Raw genomic sequence first — 16,627 nt, 5'->3', positions numbered from 1 at the left:
ACAAGATCCGCGTGCTCTGCTGCAGCCCCAACTACAACTGCGTAACCTCCACTCCCTCGACCACCACCAGCACCTCCACCCTCATTACCCAAAGTGAACCTTTCTTTACCACATCTCCGCCTCTTATTTTATCTACTCCCTGTTTCTGCAAGATTGGTGATGCTGTTTTTTCACCTGGTTAGTTTATATGATTTTTAGCCTCTTTATTTATTTCCTATATCTCCCTTTTTTTTTCCTCACTTCCTTTTGTTTTTTACCTTTTTTTTTTTTTTTTTTTTTTTACTTTCTTCTATTAAAAGTGGTGTTTTGTTTTTTTAAATCTTCATACATGTTACTTATTCTACAGGTGACCTGATTTATAACAGAATGGATAGTGAAGGATGTTGGTTTTATGCCATCTGTAGCCCAACATGTAGTATTGAACGATACACTGTGAATTGTACCATCACTACTTCACCAGCCACTACATCGTCTGAGTGGTCTTCTGTAACAACATCAGTTCCTCTGCCTCCCACTTCTACAAGTGCTGTTTTTCATGGTTGTGTTTCCACTATTTATCCTCCATTACAAGTATGTATTTTCTGTGTTATTTTTTGACTGTTGAAATAGTATCATTGTTTGGGTGGTACCAGATTGGAACAGTTTGCAGTCTTTAAACCTTACTTGTGCTGATTATCTTAGTTATTGTGCTAATGATGGGCAATATGTACGACACACTATTTGAATTTTCCTTTTTTGGAATTTCACTTTTTTATACTGATAAAGCAAGTTACAATATTCTTTTCTTGTTACTTTATTTTTAGTAAGAGTCTTTTTGATGCCTTGCATATGTAAGGTATCTTCTCACTGACACAATACAAGGAATTTTCTTGTGGATCTTATTTTTTCACTAAACAGAAGTGTTTAAGATACAGTGAAGGCTTGTGTCCTTTTCTGTTCTTCTGCCCTTTTATCTATATTTCTTCAAACTTTTTTTATTGTCATGTTCTCTGTTGACACATAGTATATACTATATAGGCTATACATAGCATAATGGAAATCACTTCCGGTAACCTAAACCTTATTCCCTCAAGCCCCAGAAGAGCTCCTCATGCATAAGAAAAAAAGTGTAGTTAAGGTTTCCACCTTCTTTTAGCATTAAACGTATTAATCCTGTAGAGTATTGGCAACTTTTTGCTATCAGTGAATGTTTTCCTTTTGGTCTTTTTTTCAGATTTAGAAAACTAGGCATTTTATATCCCCCATAACATGGTCAGAACTTTGAATACCTCTAGTTGCCATTAGAAATCATTAGCACCACAAATTGAAGAGTAGTAACACATACTGATTTCCTTTCCAACACCACCATTGCTGGAAACACTGTATCATAAATCTAAAAAGAGGAGTAAAGGTTATACCTGGTAGCAGAATTTTGTGACAAAAACTTTTTCTTCATTTTGCAGCCTGGAGAAAGATTCAAATTATCCAACTGTACAGAAGTCGTCTGTAATGGAGACAACGATATAAGTGTAGTACCGACATACTGCCCACCTGTAAAGGAAATTACCTGTGCAAACAAATATCCACCAGTGCTGGTACCTGATGAAAATGGATGCTGTTACCGATATGAGTGTCAATGTAAGCACCAATAGATTCAGGAATAACATTTTTGGGAAAAAAAGCCAAGCTTTACACAGATTATATGGGCATTTTCATTTCTTAGGGTTACTCTATAAATCGCAGTATCTTCAGTTTTTAAATTTTCTTCTACATAACTTCTCATCTTAATCTTCCAAATATTTTCTCTGTACCAGGTGTGTGTAGTGGATGGGGTGATCCTCATTACATTACTTTTGATGGAATCTATTATACCTTCCTTGAAAACTGCACTTATGTCCTGGTGAAACAGATTGTCCCTAGATATGACAACTTCCGTGTTTATATTGACAACTATTACTGCGATTCAAAAGATGGACTCTCCTGCCCTAAATCCATTATTATTTTCTACAAATCTGCAGAAGTGGTGCTGACTCGTCAACTCATGAATGATGTCATGACCAATGTGGTAAATTTTTTTTCTATTTTCTGCAAAAAAGAAATAGGGTCTGTAAGCTTTACTGATGCTAGTGATGCTGAACTAGATAGTATGTTAGAATAGCAACATCATGGAGGTGATCAGGGCAGAGGGTATCATTAGCAGGAAAAAAAAATATTGCCCTGGATGCTAAGAACAAAATTCGTATTTCATGAAAACTGGTACGTTGTGCCATTCACTTATGTAAACAAACACAGTTTTGAAGAAACACAAATGCAAATTTCAAGCAGGATTCTTCTCTTGAGGGGAAGATGGATATGTATCCCTTATCTGCTGGATGACTAAGGACTACTTTCTCTGCATAGGGAACTTCAGGCACCAAACAGCCCTGACATGATTCCCCCTTCAGTTTCCTACTGTGAAGAAAGGTATAGCTGAAGAAAATGGGTGACTTAGACTGTCACCTCACCTTCATGACCCAAAATAGTGTTGGCAAACCAGTGGAAATGAAAAGTCAGTCCCACTCCCACACTGGAGAATCTATGAGTTGATTAGAGAATCTATAGAAAGGGAGGAAAGTTTGTCAGAATAGGCACTCTCGTCTTACAGTGCCAGGCCAAACTCTCAGTCAGAAAGGCATGTTGGTTCCAGTGATTCCCTGTGAAAGAAACAGTAACTGACAATTTTAATTCATGCTTTAACCCAATTCCATGAGAAGAGAGTTGCAGAATAACTTCTGACAAAAAAAAAAATTATGCATATATGTTTACCTTTATTAGATCATATAAGATACTGGCTACAAATTGAAATGATAAACAAATAAATATGATCACTACATAAAACTGGCATTAATGACATCTGACTTCATTTTGAATTCAGACAGCTCTTCCAATGCCAATTACTATGTAATATAGGGATGGTGTGATTATCTGGCACAGTCATTACATAATAATGGCAGGGATGTTTCTGTACCTAAAGAAAACTACCACCCATTTTCATACAAAAAATGTTTCCAATACACATAATCATGAGGGATACAAAGAAAATACTTGGATTTATGTGCATAGAATACTATGCATTAGCATATAATCAGCACAACCACAGTATGTAGAGGCCACTTAGATTATTATCGCATTTTAGCAATATAGCGATAACAAACCAATATATCAATGCAAATAAATGCTGCCATTGAGATGCCAATGGGCATTGGATGTGAGGCACAACAATATGGAGTTATGCCTAATTATGAAGATTAGAAAATATTTAAACAGTCAGGCAGAAGCAGTGCTTATTCTGAAGTGGTGTTTTGTTTTGTTTTTTTTTAACTCTGCATTCAGATGTACTTCAACAAAAAGATTGTTGAACCAGGCTTCAAAAAAGATGGCATTTCTTTCTCCACTCTTGGCATCAATATGATTGTTGAAATAGAAGAAATTGGTGCTGTCATCACCTTTAGTGGTCTGATTTTCTCTGTGAAACTCCCACACAGCAAATTTGGCAACAACACTGAAGGACAATGTGGTAAGAAGAATATACAGATTGGAGGGAGTTCTCTTTCCCCACCCATATCTTGGTTATGCTCACTCACTCCAGCTATGCAGTCTCACAACTGACAGAAATTTTTAAACAGCAGTAAATGGAAATGAGTACATTTCTGCTCTAACTTCTGTAGGATGTCAAAAGTTCATTATTTCAGCAACCAAACAGTTTGGGTTTTTGTTTTTTTATTTTTTTGCTTTGGGGCTGGGGTTTTATATTTGTTTGTTTTTCCATAACCTAAAGTTCATATAACTAGAGAAAGCGCTCCCTATGAAGCAAGGCAAAATATGCATTTCATGAGCACATCACATCTAAACTTATCAGCACAGGAATGTATTGTACACCTCTGATGTGGCTTATGAGACTTACCTAGCTTGTCTCTTCCAGGAACATGTACAAATAATAAAGCAGATGAATGCCGCTTGCCAAGTGGTAAGATCATTTCCTCCTGTCCCCAAATGGCTCATCACTGGATTGTTGACAACAACAAAACATGCCATGGAGTACCAGTACCACCAGTTATAACCACACCTCCACCAAAGCCACAATGTCAAACACCTCCGCTCTGCAAACTTATCTTGAGCAAGTAAGAAAACAAATTCATTTTTTCTAGGCAAAACTGTCTCAGTATCTTACAAGAAGAATAACAGCTATAGCCTTAGCATGTGATAATAGCTGAAAATGTCAGCTTAATGACCAAATATATATAGTAGAAGGCCTTTGCAAAAGAAACTACTCTGCCTTAATGACTTGCATGCCAAAGATAACTGAGCAAGGGGAGGTAAAGTCAGAAAATCAGGGATGCAGCAAGCACTAAAATCAATACTCCCTGGATGCAATACTTCCAGAGTATGCTCATTAAGCAAAGACTGAACTCTAAATTTGAAGTGGGCTTTCAGTACAAACCATTGAGAACCTAGTTACCAAATAGGTGAAAAGAGGAGATGCAAGCAGCCAAGAAATGTCCTTCATTCTTTGTACATTTTACGTAAAACATGGAGTTCCAAAAGTGCAAAGGCTTGTTTCCTGAAGTATTTCCTATGCCTGTGTAGGCTGACAAAAGCTTTTTTCAGATGAGTTTCTTATAAAGGCCCTCTTATACATGCTTTCTGTAGTATCAAGTAAGTTTGGAGCTATTTTATGTACGAATTTTCTATCTCTACTTTTTTCATTCCTTTTTTCTCAATCTGGTGCAGTTGCCTTTCACACTAAATTTCTGGCGTCAAACTGTAAAAAGTTGTGTACACATACAGAAATACTAAAACCATTAACCTCTTTAGGAAAAAAAAAGGCACTTCAGATTTCTTAATCTTTCCTGAGTATCTCCCAGCTTATTACCCATTCCTAGGGTTTTGTTTCTCATTATACCTTCCTTTCTGAAGCAGAGTCACATGCTATTAACTGGAAAGTGTTGTCTGACAGGAACAGACTTTATATAATGGCTCATTAATATAGAAGGGGGTTGCTTTCTTTACTGTCTGCAGGATTTTTGCAGCATGTCATACTGTGATACCACCAGAACCATTTTTCAAAGGCTGTGTTTTTGATGGATGTCGCATAGACGATGAATCCATGCAGTGTTCCAGTTTGGAGATATATGCTACAGAGTGTGCTGCTAGAGGTGTCTGCATTGACTGGAGAGGAAAGACCAACAATACATGCTGTGAGTATTGCAGGACTCAAAATGCGTGTGATAAATTGTAGAAATTAGTGATTTATTCATTAAATACTTCTTATATCTAATACCTGGTTACTGTCTACAAAAATCCAGTGGGGTCCTCTCTCATAGAAGCTGCAGATGAAGAAGGCAAAGCTGTAGTCATTTTTGCTGAAGAAAATGCATCTAACTGTCAATTTTTAATCTTTTTTTTTTTTTTGTCTTTTTCCATATAGCATTCAGCTGTCCATCAAGCTTGGTATACAAGCCATGTGGGCCCATTAATCCAGTTACCTGTGACCAAAGGTATGGAAAAACAAAAAAAACCCATGCTGAAACACCTGCTTATATTTTTCTCTTTTTTTATTCTATTACTATCTATCTACTTTCCTCATAAATTTGAGTTATTTCATAATGAAACGTGTTGCAAATTTCACTAATTTATTCAAGATTTATAAAGACCAATCAGCTCTACGAACATGTGCTTCCTGTTGCCCTTCAGAAAGCGCAAATGTTTTGTATCTCACATATCTGACATGATATGGTGCTCTGTCCTCTGCCTCACCACAGAAGTATTGTACTCAAGCACCTATATTCTTGCCATTCCAGCTATGAGCATCCTAGCTATGGAATAACTGAAGGCTGTTTCTGTCCTGAAGGAATGACACTCTTGCGTGCAGAGAGCAACATCTGTGTCTCTGAGTGTTGTAAGTAATCCATAGCTAGTTTGGGGAATAAATAGAGATCAGGATTGTTAATCAGGAGGCCTGAGTTCTATTGTCATCTTCTACGTGGTCAGACCATTGCAAATCAGCCTCTTTAAGCATCCTCAACTAAAAATGGAATAATAATCAATATTACCTTTTTTCCCATCATCCTCCTTACGAGAGACCCACCAAGATGGTAGAACTCTACAGTTCAGCAAAATTAGTCTCCATACTCATTTTATTGTTAGATTTATCTTCACAGTATTTCTATTTGAAACTGCACATAGGTACTACTTTGTCAGTTTTCAGTGGCGTAAATACCCATTCGTTTGTTTTTTTCTTTCCAGTCTGCAGGGAACCAAATGGAATGTCTAGATGGGTGAGTATCAATCCGTGTGGCTTAATGAGCACAGACAAGTGAAACAAGAGGATATTTAGTGTTCCACTAAACCAAAGCTTTGTCACAAATGTTTGTTCACTTTCAGTCTTAAAAATAATGAGTGTTAGAGCACCCCTAAGGAATTTAACAGTAAGTGATAAAATATTCTTTCAATAACCTCACATACAGAAAAAAACCCTTTAAAAAAGAGAGAATGAGAGAGATGGTAGTAGTGGAAGTTAGGCAGATATGCTTATTTTATTTTCACAAATTTGGCTCACTAAAGTTACTAGAAATGAAGGGAGAGATGAATAACAAAGTCTACCTGTTGCTTATCATGTTCATGGTCTGCATTCTTAGTTCCTCAGCTGCATAGAAACCAGAAACCTAATGTGAAAATGAGTATATCATATGATAATTTCTTATTCAAAAATGGATGCAAGACTCCATCACTTCTCCTTTAGAACTCCTGTAACTCTCATACTAACACTATTAACAAATAGAAAGTAAGAGCTTTGTGAACTCAGAACCTTTAGTGGCCTCCAATATCTTCCCCCAATAAGCAGTTTGAGGGTCTCTTATAAAATCTAAAATATGAAAAAGCTGATATTATCAGTTATCACTATATCCGTGAATACGTCAAATAGAAGCAAATAAAGTTATTTTGGTTTGATTTGTCTTTAATTTTTTTCTTTCCTTTGCCTATGTTTTTCTTTTTTATTTAGCCAGGAGAAAAATGGACAAAAGATTGCCAGGAATGTGTCTGTGACAAAAATACTCTTAAGGTGAAGTGTACAAAACACAAATGTCCTCCAGCACAGCAAGTATTTTGTGAAGAACCAGGTTACATGCCTGTTCAGATACCGATACCAGAAGATCCATGCTGTACTAGGACTGAGTGCTGTAAGTGCTGTCTTAGTTCTTTATCATGGGGAATATGCTGTATTAATTTTAGGAAACTTCAGCAATCATTTCTCATTTTTTGATACTTTGCATTGATGTCATAATACTTTTCTCCCTCATCCCACTTTTTAAAGCCTTCTTGCTGCAGAGCATATACTAAATGCCTGAAGATAACAAATACAAAGATTAAAAGATTTTATATAGTTAGACACAGAAAAGTAACTGAACATCTGTAATTTAACATTGAAAGCCTTTAATACTTCCACTATCTGAAACAATATACGAAAACCATTCAAAACATTTTCTATTTCAAAGACCAGTATTAAGAAAACTATCTTAACTTTAAAAAAATAGTCCTGTATATTTAAAAGTTGCTCAAGAAAGTTCTAGAATCACTGAAAGTCATCAGATTTCCCCATTGGTACAAATTTCTCTTTGGAATGATCTCTTTCCAACAATTACCACTCTGTTCCAGTGTTTTGTTTTACAAAGGTTATGGGAAAGCCCATTCACATCGAAAACACCTGGGCACATAGCTTGAATTAGTCATTAAACTATCTTGTGTAAACACCATATTTACTCCATGGGAAAACTTCAGAAGTTCATTTAAAACAAAACTGCTTTAATTAAAAATTCTGAGCTTAATATTTTCTATATTCTTACTTGAAACAGACTGCAACACAAGCCTCTGCCCTGACATCACACCCCAGTGCTTAGAGGGACAGGAAATAATCACAATAATGCAGCCTGGAAGCTGCTGTCCTATCTTTGAATGCAGTAAGTACTGTGCACCCTCTTCATGTACTATTTACTGCTGTATTTTTCTAAGTTACAAAAACCTTATAAGAGAGATGCAAATTATCTGTATTACCATATTGGGCCTTGTCGTGAATGAGTGTTTTAAGGCCACTGCCACAGGCCTACAAAACTGGTTTTTGGGGGGTTTTTTTGTAGCTACAAAGCTACAAATGAGAAGTTTTTTCATGCATTTCTGCCTCTTAAAACTTACCCCTCCTTCTTCCTTCTTGCAGGAAAGGGCTGTGAAGTCAACGGAACCTATTATGCAGTAAGTACACAGAGTTGCTCACTATAAAAATACACTTTCACATAGTTCACAGTGCAGTGTTTTTGAGACACCTATCATGGTCCATATTTTGTAGGAAGGCCTGAGATAAAACATTATTCATTATTTAACCAGAGTTAGCACATCAACATCCTCTGTACAAGCAAAAGCATTTTCTGCTTTCCTTTCTATATGAGCAGAATTTTATTCCAAAATTGGTATCACCAAACCAGAAACTCAGCTTAAATAAAACAACCAAAATTGTATTTATGGATAGCTTAACCTATACATAGGTCACCTTTGTATTGTCTGTGACATGCATACATAGAGCAACTTGTTTTTAATAATGGGTTTTTCCAACTTCCTGTAGCCTGGAGCTGCCATTCCATCAGGCCCCTGTGAAGAATGTACCTGCTCTGAATCCTCTCCCTCAAGGCCTCACCACACTCTGGTCACGTGCGAGCCTGTCATCTGTGACACGTACTGCCCGTTGGTGAGTGCTATTCTGCTGTCAGAAACTCCTACCCCACTCAGCTCAAATAATTACTAGTTAGGATCAGTGACCTGACTCAATGCCATTGTCTCTCTACTTCTTTCAAAACAGGGCTATAAATATACAGTGGAACCTGGACAGTGCTGTGGCACCTGCAAGGCAGCGGCTTGTGTAGTGACTGTGGGAGACAACATTACACACGTGCTCCATGTAACTACCCCGGTTTAGTTCACTTTTGGGGAACTCTACTAGTCTTTCATTCTTTCCTCTCCTTCTATTTGTCACATTTATTTCTTCCATCTTTTCTCATATTAGACAAATGCTTACTCAGGCAGGGACTGGACTGTCTCCACACAGCTTAAACAATACCTTGTGCCACAAAACACCAGTTCTGAGCCTTCTGGAAGCAACTGTTGCGTGATACTGAACAATGGCTTTCAGAAATCAACATAGGAAAATATACAGGTGAAAGCAATGCACTTCTGTTTGCCTCCAGTTCTGAAACTGTAGCACCCATTTTGCTCAAAAGATAATTTTATCTGTGGAGGCATTTTGACACATCCATAAATTGTAATGACAAAACCATTGAAATGCAAATTATTCTTTGCAAATGAGTCCAGGTACTTACCCTATTCACACAAAAAGCACATCTATATCCAGATAAAAATAAACCCTCTTCACTTGGTTAATAAAAACCACTTAATGGCAGTATGATAATACGGCAAATAAGTATCAGCTGAAATTCAAGGAAGTTGTTTGGAATAATCAAACTACTATACACAGCAAAAATAAGACATTGGGGGGGTTTTGTTTCATTTTTATATAAGAAGATTTTAATCTGCTTTAATTTTGACTACTTTCAGGAAGGAGAATACTGGAACCCATCTGGTGATAACTGTACTGTTTACACATGTGAAAAACATGCTGACCAGTTCATTCAAGTCGTCAAAGAGACAAACTGTCCTGCCATTAACCTTGATGAGTGTGATCCAGTAAGTACTGCTCTACCAGTTCTCATATTTGGTTGCAGTGCCTAACACCAGTGATAGAAGGATCATCGTGTGCAAGGAAAATAACTAGCAGAAGCATCATGCAGGAAGTAGCTCTCCTTTTATCCTCTCAGAACCTGGTCCCAGTCAAATTTTATCTCAGAAAAGCAACTCAAAGTGAGTGATACATCAATCCTCACTGAGTATTGGACATTAGAGAAAAGGATACAGCATAATATTTTGGACTCCTAAAAGTGTCAAGTGACCTAGAAGCAAAAACCAGGCTCTGGCAAGTCAGTTACTTCATTAATTGTGATACCCTGTCTGTTATAATCCTTCACCTGTACTGACTTTGGTCACAATATTTTACCCTACATGTGCCACAAGCTTTATTGCTTGCTGGCATTATACTACTGAATTGAGGGGTTTCCTCCATTTCAACTTTCAAATAACTCTTACTACTTACTAATATTAGTGACGTGTCCTTAATATTTAGCCTTGCTTGGAATTAGATTCCATGTCAATACAAAAAAATCCAGTGTCTTTGGTGCCAGAGAAAATTAGGAAGCAGGGAAAGTCTGCTTTAGTATGCAGATATGAAACCTGAGTTATCTTTTTATGTTTTCCCACTTAAGGATGATGTCAGATTATCTGAAGATGGCTGCTGTTTAGTGTGCCAAAGAATACCGAAACGTAAGTAATGATGATTTTGTTAAAAGTATTGATTATGTGTGCTTTAGTAGGTATATTAGCCCATTTTGCACAATGGGTACATAGACAGAAGAGATGAGCTGACCAGATTTGGGTTCACTGCTTCACTGGGGTAAAAAAGGAAACAGGTGGAAAAGAAAGGAACAGAACGTTTCCAGTATGGATTTTAGGTCCTTGAGAAACAGATGGTGAACTTTACCATCCCCTGCTGTTGAATTCTGGCTTTTATGTGGGAGGGTGAGGGCTATGACTCTTCTCCAATTTCCATAGATACATCCTCTTTAAGGAGGAAAGGGAAGCCAGTTCTGGGAGATGGGTGTGATTTGAGCAGTTGCCACAGTACTGCTCTTTATTTCTGCATCCTGCACCAAGTTGCATAAGAAAAAGGGAAAGTTTCATCCACTGATAACACAAACAGCAAGAGCCTTCATTTGGCTCTCAACAATTAAAAGAAAAATGCGCTGTGACTGAATTTCCTACTTCAGCTCCATCCATCTTAGTTATTGGTTACAAACTATCATACACATCTATCTATTTATATGCACATGTATTTTAACCTATTCTCCTTTGCTTTGTGATGACCTCAGTTTGTAAGAAGCACAATACTACCACTGTCATCAACTATAATGGCTGTGTATCTCCTGCACCTGTTGAGATAACATACTGTGAAGGTAGCTGTGATGCTTACTCACGGTAAGTGGCATAAAAGATAATTGTGGCCTCTTGTCTTCTGCTCTTTACACCAGTTACATCAAGCAAATCACAGGTGGTTTTTCTGGTGTGTCCAACATCCACTCAGTCAACTGTTTCCATTGTGTTAATTAACTTGATGTTGTACTAGCTTGATTACCTCAAGAGTCACAGTGTTTAACAGCCTGTTCAGTGTCAGTGAATAGACACAAATTTTGATTTTGCCCGTTTAAAACTGAGGTTATTTTTTTCTCATTATGCTCTCACTGGACTGGCTCACTATGTGATCTGGATTAATTCTTTTACTTTTTCTGTGCCTTAATGAAGACTTAGAGTCATCAATTTTTACAATGAGGAGCAATTTAGCTATATTTTGCCACGATACTGTAAGAATGGTAATATTGAGTAATAGTCCCACATGCAAGCACACAACTTGTGGTTATGTTTTGTAATGGGTGGGAGGGGCAGTGTTATTTCTCACATAAACTCTGAATCTCTCTCTTTCATTGGTTTTTCAATCAGATATTCTCAAACTACAAACACAATGGTGCACAAATGCTCGTGTTGTCAGGAAATCAAGACCAGCAAAAGAAAGGTGACTCTGACATGCAGTGATGGGACCTCCCTTGATCACTCCTACACCTATGTGGAGAAATGTAGCTGTGTGGATGCTGAGTGCATCACCCAGCAGGAGACACAGCAGATAAAGACCTCTCAGGAACAAGCGAATGTCAAAAATTAGAACTAGGAAGAAGCCCTCAAAAAAGGGCTGAGCATAAGACTAAATAAAGAAACTTCAAAAAATACAAAAGTGTCAAGAGCAGCTAAAATTTTGGATGAACAGATGATATTTTCTGCATAAATCCCCACTATGTCTGTCTATAGAATTTCAGTTTTCATTATCAGTATATCTCTCATTTTTTTTGTCTTTTCTTCTACACCTTGAGTGTAAAAGGAGAAGGTCATCTTGACATTTTCTGTTTGTTTGTCTTCTGAGAAGTTCTGGACTTCTAATAACATTTTCATTCCAGTTCACTGAGAAAAATCAAAAGACAAATCCACAAAACAAAGAAAACCCAAGGAAAACTGTACCTCTCTGCTTCTATATATTTCTTTTTGTGTTGAGGAAAACTTAGACTGTAGAAAGCTGTATCTTTTCAAAAGTATAAACTTCACTATTTTGAACTATTTATGATGGACATACTTCCCTACATGTTTTTGTGAGGAAAAGGAAAAAATCCTATTATGAGAAGCTGCTGCACACTACTTTTTGTTTACATAACACCATCAGCATAGTAGCTGTATGAAAATATGGATTTTTTTATTTTATGTGGTTAACTGTTTACAGAAGAAATATATATATATATATATATATATATATTTGCCAACACAGGCATATGAAGGATTTTTTTAAACAGAAGTATAATAATAATAATAATAATTATAACAATAAATGTAAATTCTTTACTAGGAAGCTTTAAAAAGTTGAACCACTGCTATTTATTATTTTTTTTGGAAACTGATTTTTTTGGGTCATTTCTTTCAGAATTAATGTTATCCTATTTCTTAGTCATGTTGTCTGGGTATGGTATATTTTCTTTTGTTTTTGAATATTATTTTATTTTTATCCCTTATGAAACAAAAAAGCAATTATGATTAATAAATTTTGAGCATTTCACAGCATGTCTGCTTTGACTCTTGAGTGAATCCCTTGTGTGAGAGTTGCTGGCTCCATAAAACATAGTTCCAGGTCAAAAGTCAATGTAGGCTGTGGTACCTAACCCCTATAGCATTTTGATACTGCTTTGAATGAAAAGCATTCAAAAGCAAACACTTGGGAGTGTTCCAAGCACATCACTTCAGCTGCTATCAATTAGTAGGCGGTTCAGGAAGGGGGTACTGTTGCAGAGGGGATTTCTGCAACATGCATAAGACAGCGCGGCCCGTGAAAAAATATAAGGACTGATGCTTGGTAGATGTTTTTTCAGAGATGTTTATTTCTCCAGCCACATGGCTGGGGACTGCCAAAGAACTGTGGCAATCACCAGACCAGCAGGGTCCTTCCTGGGCAGGGGAGCACAAAACAACCAATGGGGAATGAGATTAACCAGGGAGTAGGGAAGCCCTGTGCCTCCACCCCAGGGTCCACCTCCCCTGGACCCCATGCTAGGGGCGAGGAACCCCAACACTTCACCCTTTTATTTTAACAAAAAGAGATTTAAAACTTAACATTGAAAACAACTGTATAAACATAAGATAACAAGAATAATTTCAAAAGAAAACAAGCTACCCTCCTGAGTCTCTAAATGTCCAAACAGATTTTTTTTTTTTCTGGAACATCTTAAGGTTGGCAGAAGGGAGGCCAGACTCTCTGAGCATGCTTTGTGGGGAAACTGAGGCAGGAGAGGGTTTCTTCCATTCGTACCTGTTGCAACTCTAAACAAAAATAGTTAATTTCTTCCCTCCCCTTTTTCACCCCCCCCCAGCATTGGAGTTGTGGGGAAAGGGAATTGTATAGGGAAGCCATGGGGTGAAAAATGGATTAGGGATAAATTGGAGATGGGGTAAACTTAGGAAAGGGTTCATATTGGGTTTGGGGTAAAAGGGGAAAGAAGGCTGCAGGTAGGGAGGTTGCTGGGATGGATATTGTTTATAATTTTGTGCATAACGGCTGCCTTTGACTGGAATACCCCCAGGCCCTGTCACGTGGGCCGCCTGTGGGCCTTTTCTTCCTTGGACAATATCTAATTGTACAACTTCTCCATCTCCTACACTTTGGAGGTATTTTTCAGGCCTATTCCTTTTAATGGCAGTTCTATGGATGAATACATCTTCGTGGTTGTCACATCCATAGTTGTTTTTGACATTGTACCATTTCACAGTTCCTGTGATGTTCGTAGCTAAAACTTCTATTACGTGCTTGTGTCTGTGTCGTGGCTGCTGGTCCTGCGCAGCCGCTGCCTCGCCGACTCCAACGTCTCAGTCAGACCCCCACGTTGCTGCTGCTCCACGCCCTCTGAGCGGCACTGCTTCGGCTCGGTGCTGTGCTGCGCGGCTTCTCATGTCGCTGTGGAAACCGCCGCTTCTCCCTCCACAGAGCTCTCCGAGCCGTGTGCTCAGAGCGGGTTTCCACGCCGACCCCCGGTTCCTGGCTGCTCGTGGGGGCCGCCTCTCTGCTGCACGTGGCCCACGGCACCCACAGCGCCTGCGGCGTCACTCCCTCACTCGCGGTCGCGCAGCCAGGGACCCCGAGACAGGGATGGGGTCCGCGATAAGGCGTGGGCTCCCAAGGGGGCCGGGCACATCCAGTGCAGGCACCTCCACTGGCACGGGTAGAGGAGACCCTGTGGCTGCAGTCACGCACCCCTGGGATGGCCGCCGCGCAGTCTCAGCTGTGTGATGACAGTCATCTTCCACCACAGAGGTAATGGGACCATGCAAATGCTCCTGAAGAGCTTCACTGATTACAGGAGATGCACAGAGAAGTTCTATCACTAGTGCATGTTTTGATTGAGCTATTATCTCACCCAAGATCTCAGACCAAAAATTCAAGTTACCAATTCCAGGAGGATTAATATCAAAAAGTAAGTCTCAAGAAATATCAAAGAAATTTTTGAAAAGCCAGTCAAAAAGATGTTCTAGATCTCCCGGAGCAAGTTTCCTGTTTTGTTGTGCCAGGGTTCCTTTAACTTGTAGATACATTTCTTTCTGCAGCTTAGACAGCCACATTTCCCACGATTCCTCCATAGTCCAGAGAGAACAGCCAAGCCAAGGCGAGAAGAGAGATCTTGAGTGTTTTTTACTCACGAATTTTCGGGGATCTTCAGAAGTTTAGTTATTTCACAGGCACTGTCTCCAAGGGATTGTTATGCCCACATTCTCCACCATTGTTGCAGTGGGGATTTTTGTAACATGCGTAAGACAGCAAGGCCCATGAAAAAATACAAGGACCAATTCTTGATAGATGTTTTTCAGAGATGTCTCTTTTCCAGCTGCATGGCCGGGGACTGCCAAAGAACTGTGGCAATCACCAGACCAGCAGGGTCCTTCCTGGGCAGGGAAACACAAAACAACCAATGGGGAACAAGTCTGACCAGGGAGTAGGGAAACCCCGTGCCGCCACCCCAGGGTCCCCCTCCCCCCAGACCCCACACCAGGGGGGAGGAACCCTGTCAGGGTCCCTCCCCCTGCCATGTAGCCCTGGGAGAGGGGCCCTGGGGCGGGAGACACGGGGTTTCCCTGCCCCTGGTCAGCCTCGTTCCCCATTGGTTGTTTTGTGTTCCCCTGCGCGGGCAAGGACCCTCGGGTCTGGTGATTGAGAGAGTTCCTCGGCAGAGCCCCGGCCATGCGGCTGGAGAAATAAACATCTCTGAAACATCTACCAAGAATCTGTCCATATATATTTCTTTTCCACAGGACTCCTTGTTTGGTATGTGTGTTACAGTATCCCCACTGTAGCAGAACCCCAACAGGGTACCTTCCCTGTACCTCAGCCACTGGGGAAAGGAAGAGGGTGAGATGCGGCCGGGAGTTTGGGATAAAAAGGGCCTGCGCCCTCCAAGAGCGCAAGAGAGAAATCCTGCAGGCATGTGCCCCAGTGGACTCTCTCCCTTTATTCGAATAAAGCAGCAGGACTCCTCTGCCTCCTTTTTTGGACATGAATTTTCCTGAAAATTGGGAACTCGTCTGGGATCCTTGCACTGTCTGGATTCAGCACGCAGCAAGAGGAGCTGGAGGCATGCCTCACCCAGTTTCGGTAACCAGCTCCCTTTGGCCTCAAGTGAATGATTGCGTTCCTGAGGCTGTCCAGGAGATAGATGAGAGGTGGGGCGGCCCCCCCCCCCCCCCCCCCCCCCCCCCCCTCCGTGAGGACTCCTTTGTTGGAACCCTGCATTCTGAGAATTTCAGCCTTTCAGTGCTGACAAGCAGTGATCCTCAGAAGTACACTGTATTCGACCCAAAACCTTGGGAAAAGCTCCCTAAATTGTGTGATAACACTGAGGTTGTTGCTGTGTAATTAAAACTTATATCACTGGGTGGAATATGTAGAGATGTAGAAAATTAGGTTTAGGGGATATAGGTTACAATATGGAGGAATTTGGGTGTGGCTCTCCTTCCTTTCCCCTTTCTCCTTCTTCTTCAAAAATCTAGGGTTTATGCTATTGGGTCAAAAGTCCCACACTGCGGGACATGAAAAGTTAGTAATTGGATTATAAATAAAAACATATTACTTGGTATTTCATCATTGGTTGTTGGGGTTTTAGGAGCTCTCCTTGTTTGTTATCTTTTTTCTGTTAAAGGAATTTTCCCCATACGTGTTGCTAGGGGGACAAATGGCTGGGTACTTCAGAAGACAAAAGGGGTGGTTATGGTGGTGGGGTGTATCTGGCTACTCTTTTGTTTCACCAGGGTGTGTGGGCAGTCGGTCCCCAGCGCTTGGACAGAGAGAGAGGCTATTTCGTCGGCTGCTTTTTCTTCTGCC

General features: G+C 39.7%; 1 protein-coding gene across 1 annotated transcript in view; it reads left to right on the top strand.

The window, feature by feature from the left end:
• MUC5AC (mucin 5AC, oligomeric mucus/gel-forming) overlaps window positions 1-12,221 on the top strand; it is a 36,827-nt gene extending 24,606 nt beyond the window's left edge. Inside the window, exons 31-49 of the mRNA XM_042038183.1 lie at window positions 1-177; window positions 347-570; window positions 1,443-1,617; window positions 1,794-2,044; window positions 3,352-3,535; window positions 3,941-4,139; window positions 5,038-5,216; window positions 5,447-5,516; window positions 5,820-5,917; window positions 6,265-6,296; window positions 7,022-7,199; window positions 7,872-7,976; window positions 8,231-8,265; window positions 8,633-8,755; window positions 8,867-8,965; window positions 9,619-9,747; window positions 10,380-10,437; window positions 11,043-11,148; window positions 11,668-12,221. The exon at window positions 1-177 is cut by the window's left edge and continues 1,134 nt beyond it. Of these exons, the coding sequence (XP_041894117.1) occupies window positions 1-177; window positions 347-570; window positions 1,443-1,617; window positions 1,794-2,044; window positions 3,352-3,535; window positions 3,941-4,139; window positions 5,038-5,216; window positions 5,447-5,516; window positions 5,820-5,917; window positions 6,265-6,296; window positions 7,022-7,199; window positions 7,872-7,976; window positions 8,231-8,265; window positions 8,633-8,755; window positions 8,867-8,965; window positions 9,619-9,747; window positions 10,380-10,437; window positions 11,043-11,148; window positions 11,668-11,887 (2,642 nt within the window). The 3' untranslated portion in view covers window positions 11,888-12,221. The remainder of the gene's footprint in view (window positions 178-346; window positions 571-1,442; window positions 1,618-1,793; window positions 2,045-3,351; window positions 3,536-3,940; window positions 4,140-5,037; window positions 5,217-5,446; window positions 5,517-5,819; window positions 5,918-6,264; window positions 6,297-7,021; window positions 7,200-7,871; window positions 7,977-8,230; window positions 8,266-8,632; window positions 8,756-8,866; window positions 8,966-9,618; window positions 9,748-10,379; window positions 10,438-11,042; window positions 11,149-11,667) is intronic.
• The last annotated feature ends 4,406 nt before the right edge of the window (window positions 12,222-16,627 follow it).

The sequence above is a fragment of the Corvus kubaryi genome, unplaced genomic scaffold (genome assembly GCF_017639235.1).
Source record: "Corvus kubaryi isolate FWS band 111438036 unplaced genomic scaffold, C.kubaryi_AGA036_p1.0 37392, whole genome shotgun sequence".
In the NCBI taxonomy this organism is placed as follows: Eukaryota; Metazoa; Chordata; class Aves; order Passeriformes; family Corvidae; genus Corvus; species Corvus kubaryi.
The sequence above is the reverse complement of the archived record's forward strand: the minus strand, read 5'-3'. Positions and strand labels throughout refer to the sequence as shown.